The following is a 5,086-nucleotide window of genomic DNA, read 5'->3' on the forward strand; positions in this document are numbered from 1 at the left end:
TGATGTGTCAGGTACTACACTGCCATGGGTACGATGCAGGATACAGTCTGTCCCCAAACATAAATTAGAGCATCTTCCAATGCTTTAAAGACAGACATTCACACAGGTGGTTTGAAGCAGACCCAGAAACACCTGTGCTCGATGGAAAGAGGGAGAAAGACATATCTTGCTAAAAGCAGCAACTTGCAGAAAGAGCATGAAATAAACACCCTGACACCCACCTTGGACAAATACAGCAGGACACGTGTTTCTCACTGTAATGATAGTCTTTATTTGATTTTCATCACCTTTCAATGAAAGAGTGGTTCCCATCAGCACTATGTAATTATGAACCTCGCAAATACATCTTATAGATAATGAAATTTCCTTAAAAATGAAAGATAAGTGTAAGGAAAATTTGTAGAGAGAGAAAGTATAAAATAGAAGCTTGGTTAAATGTAAGCAGGTTTTTATCAAGAAAGAAAAATGGTACCACTATGTTAAAGTGGTACTGCAAACATACTATTTTGCTTGTTCTCAAGCTAGTTGTTCATAAAAAAGAAGCTGGTTTGCCCTTTTCTTCTTAGTGATCAAATCAACATGCTTGTGTACCTAACCATCCTGGTAAGACAAAACCAAGGGGAAGGAGAAGCAAGGCTTTTAACTGTGTTAAAAATCGGTTCTAGGGTAGGAGCACAAGCCTTGTTTTCCAGAAGGTGGAGAGACACATGACAGTTTCAGGGAGACCTGTGGGGGCCATGACTTTAGCCCATTGTGTCTGGGCAGCTGACATAACTTCAGTCCCCCAGGGGTCTCTCTCTGGTCTGAGCTGCCTTAGCTCTGATGATCTGGCAGGACTGTGGTCACTAGGATTGGGTATTCCAAGGCATTGCAGTCATCCGACAGGAACACCAAATCCTGGAAAAGATGTATAATGAGCAGGAATGTCACTGAAGGTGGCCACAGAGCCCATGCACAACTATAGGACTCCTGGTTATCCTCAAAGACTGTTCAATTTTTCCCCTTTGTGTGAAAATTTCCCAACCTTCATTCCCCCAAGGAGAGCTGGTTACGTCTTTCTTCACCTTCCCATTGAATCTCATATAGTCTTTTATTATTGAATTCAGTTGTACATTGGTTGACCAGATGGATCGATGGATAGATGGGCAAGGGAGTGAATAAATGAATAAATCTCAATTACTGAGCAACAACTCTGGGCCAGACATTGGGGATACCATGAGTAACAGCACCAGGTCTCACCTTCAAACACTTTAGAGTCAATAGCAGCACTTTTCAGACTGTATTATGTCTTCTTCTTGTCTCCCCTCCACGACCAAGGGGAGAGGGGAATGAGGAAGGAAATGGGTGTGGGACAAAATGCTTGTCTCATCTTTGATGCATAGTAACAAAAAAATCTTAATAAAACTTAAAGCTAAAAAACTTAATAGCTAATTATTAGTTTCCTGGGCCAGGCCTGATGTTTGGTATTCTATGTTTAGTCACCTTGATAGAGATCTTGGGACCAGGGGAGTTACTACAGCGCCCAGCACACACACGGTCGGGGGTAAGTAGTATTATCCTCCCAATGATCTCCTGACATGGGTATTATTCACGAATGGGGAAACTGTGACTCAGAGAGTGGAGGGGACACTGGCATTTAGGAAGCAGGGAGGTGAAGACAGGGGCTCAGGTCTGCCTGATGCTGAAGCCTGTGCCCCTAGGACCACACAACTCTGCTTTCTACATCTTAACCAGTGCTGATTCTCTGCTTTTCCCATCTCCCTCCCTTCTGCTGCCAGATTCCTCCCAACACAGAGCACACCCGAAGCCCCTCCCCCAGGAAGTCTCCCCTGACCTCAGGGCTCTAGGAATTCTCGGAATTCCACAGTCCTCTACCCCCAATCCCTGCCCCATTTGACTCGCAGCCTGTGGTCTTGGGTGTTGGAGATGGAGCTGGAGGATGTGAGGAGCATTGTCCTGAGTCCCCCAGCACTTAGCAAGAGCTATAGGGTTGAGGAAGGGCTTTGTGAACTGGAAGCACCCCCATAAACTTTTCTCTTCCTCCTCCTCATCCCCCTCTTCTCCTAACCCTTCTCTTAAATTCTTGGCTGATGGCAAGTAGCAAAAGAACGTTCAATGGCGTCACTTACCCTCCTGCAGAACGAGTTCATGATGGTGTACAGTTTCCGCACTTTGTCCTTCAAGGCATCTACCTGGGCCACCTTCCAACACTGGGGCGATGCCACAAAGTCCCGCAGCTTAGCCAGCACACAGTAATTCTGTGAATGAACAACAGGGACGGGTCTCGTGGGACAAGTCAGTAGCCAGAGACGCGGGGGCTGGGGACTCCTGGTCCTTCTGCACAGAGTCTCTCCCCACTCCCACTCCAAGCCCTCCCGAAGGCAGGCAGACCCCTCTTACGTGTATATCCAGGTACAACCTGGGCAGGTATCTCACACACAGCTCCTGCAGAAAGGGAAACGGGTTTCTGTGTTGCCCACAGGGACACACCCTCAGCCTGGCCACAGAAGGCTCTCTGCCAGCCTCCCCAAAACCAGAGCAGCCCCAGATCCCTGGGACCTCCCTTGATGCTGCCATGTACAATACTTTCTTGTACCATATGCCACATTCCCCCAAAGTAAACTGCTCTTCTAGAATTCGACTTTTAGAATGCAACCATTATATCATTGACTATGAGCTAGGGAACTGTTTTATATATATATATATATATATATACATACACACACATATACATACATGTATATATAGAGAGAGACATACATATAAATATGTGTGTCTATATATGTATATATATTAAAACAGTTCTATAACTGTAATCTAGACATAGTAATATGTCTAGTAATATATATAGTATATACTTTAGTGATATAAAACAGTATATATATGTACACTTTTATATTACTATATTTCACTTTTGCTTCTGTGCTGGCCTGAAGGCCAGAAGACCCAGATTCTGGTCCCTCCTGACCAGTAATTCCCTGTGTGACATGGGGTAGGTCTCCTTCTTCTTTGTGACTCGGTTTCCCAGTTGTGAGATTAGAGAGTTAGAACACATAACCTCCACTTCCTTCCAGCTCTGAGCCTATGCATTATTTTAAGCTTTAAAATCATATATTTTTAAAAGATGATTGCTCTACATATTTAATAGCAAGGAATTTGTGGATACATTGGGGCGCAACAATACAACCAAATGTTGTTACAAAGAAATATTAATTTATTTGACAGCGTCGCTAAAAAGTAAATTGCATAACTGCTGTGTTGTTTGATCCAATTTGTCTACACACGTGGATAACTTATGTACAGGCCCAGAGCTGAAATCCTATCCTCTGAATGTGATGGCAGCAGGTCACCTCTAGGTGGTAGGATTGCAGTAATATTTATTTTCTTCTTTGTCTTTTGTGCCTTTTCCAACCATTTTCAAAGTATATGACTTTCATAAGTTGAAGAAAATACACATCATTTAACTTTCAAAAAGAAAATACAAAGGAGGTGTTAGGGTATCGTTAAGCCCCACATCTGAGAACAGTGCATTTTATTTGAAGGGTTCACAAGTGGTAAAGGGATATTTTTAAATTTTACCAGAGCTTTGACGTTTAATTTGTTTTGTTTCTACACTGGACGAGAAGTCAGGAGGCCGGATTCTAGTTCTGGGTGGCCCCTGTGGGACTGCTGGTTCCGAGCCCCTGGGTCTTCCTCTTAACACAGTGTTGAGAACAGCGTGACATCCTGGGTTGTCCTCTGCGCAGACTGTGTCTGCATCCAAGTCTTCAACCCTCCAGCTGCCCGAAGAAGCCGGTGAGGGGCTCAGCCATCCCCTCTCACAGCTGAGGATGCTGAGATTCAGGGCTGAGTAATTTGCTCAGGGTCCTCCAGCAGGTTAGGGGTGGGGCTGATTCTGGGAGTCGCCCCCTTAGCTCCTGCTGGCTAGTGGAGAGAATAAAAAAGCTGAACTCTTCGGTCCTCCTTAAGTTGGAGCTCTAAACTCTACGGGAGCTTCTCTTCTCCTCTTCCCTTCTCTTCTCTTCTCTCTCTTTCTCTCTCTCTTTTTACATTTTAAAACAGATCCTCTGATATTTGCTAGCTAGTTATAAACAAAAATTGAGATGTCTTTGATTATATTTTCTTTGTATTTAAAAGGAAGTGCAAACCATTGGGATTTAATAGGATGGGAATAAAACACAAATACTCTTGAAATTAACATTGACCAGAAAAGAAAAATAGCGCTTTTTCCCTGGTCCAAAGGCAAGTTTTTGAGAACTGGGTCTGCATGGACCTCCCAGTCCTCAGGGGGGCCGAGGGCACTCACCGAAGGCTCCGTGGCCTGCAGGCTCTGGAAGTCAGCGGTGATCTCCCGGCTCAGGGCCAGCATCCTGGAGTAGCAGGTCGGGGGAACCGGCTGAGCGGCGGGGGGGCCGGCCAATAGCAGCAGCAGCAGGGGAAGCAGCTGGGGGGTCATGGTGCAAAGACGGCCTGACTGCAGCCCGAGGCCAGCCTCCCCTTTAAGCAGAGGCTTGCGGGTGGTCCTCCACGCCTCCGTTTCCGGTGGTGCCCAGCCAAGGCCAAGAGCACGCCCACCTGGCCTGGGGACACTGGAGCCTTTCAGACCTAAAGGTCCCCCTTGTTGAGAGGAGGTGCTTCCTGGCAGGGGCGGGGAGGGGGCGATGTCAGGCACCTGGGAGGGAACAGGGTCTGCCTCTCACACAACTTGCAATAGAACTTGCTCTCTTGGCAGGGGCTCTTCCTGAAGTGGCAGGATTGGCATGAGGGGGCAGAGGACAGGAGGGAGACAGGATGGATGGTGGTTCAGTCAGAGGGGCGGGAGTGGGCAGTCAGCCCCTTCAGTTAGAATGGGGACCGTTTGGTAAAACTGTCTGATCTCTTGGAGCAGAACTGGGGGGAGGGAAGGGGACCAGAAGTGATGGATGGAGCACCAGTGATCTGGGGGTTGGGGGTCAGGCAGCCTGGGTTTCACCATCCACCCACCACTGACTGGCCAGGGGAACCTTGGGCAGTCCCTTGCCTTCTGAGCAGCTGCGTCTCTGCATCTGGAAGATGGGCTTGTGCTAGGGCCTGTGATGGGGGATGT

At 47.0% G+C, this 5,086-nt stretch overlaps 1 protein-coding gene across 1 annotated transcript; it reads right to left on the reverse strand.

Moving 5' to 3' along the window:
• Positions 1-247: 247 nt before the first annotated feature.
• CYTL1 (cytokine like 1) lies at positions 248-4,543 on the reverse strand. The gene is made up of 4 exons (XM_082390911.1): positions 4,307-4,543; positions 2,401-2,445; positions 2,130-2,258; positions 248-897 (listed from the first exon to the last, which is right to left on the reverse strand). Exons 1-4 carry the CDS (start codon positions 4,454-4,456, stop codon positions 814-816), a joined length of 408 nt encoding a protein of 135 aa, XP_082247037.1. The 5' UTR covers positions 4,457-4,543; the 3' UTR covers positions 248-813.
• Positions 4,544-5,086: the final 543 nt, after the last annotated feature.

This window comes from Balaenoptera borealis, assembly GCF_965194805.1.
Source record: "Balaenoptera borealis genome assembly, chromosome: 4".
In the NCBI taxonomy this organism is placed as follows: Eukaryota; Metazoa; Chordata; class Mammalia; order Artiodactyla; family Balaenopteridae; genus Balaenoptera; species Balaenoptera borealis.

What these genes read in the sequence shown, in the direction of transcription:
- CYTL1 (XM_082390911.1), bottom strand. Translation starts at nt 4,456, where the DNA reads ATGACCCCCCAGCTGCTTCCCCTGCTGCTGCTGCTATTGGCCGGCCCC. An exon ending in GGTTGTACCTGGATATACAC is followed by an intron (nt 2,259 to 2,400) that starts GTAAGAGGGGTC and finishes GTTCATTCACAG; the next exon opens with AATTACTGTGTGCTGGCTAA. An exon ending in TGAACTCGTTCTGCAGGAGG is followed by an intron (nt 898 to 2,129) that starts GTAAGTGACGCC and finishes CATCTTTTCCAG; the next exon opens with GATTTGGTGTTCCTGTCGGA.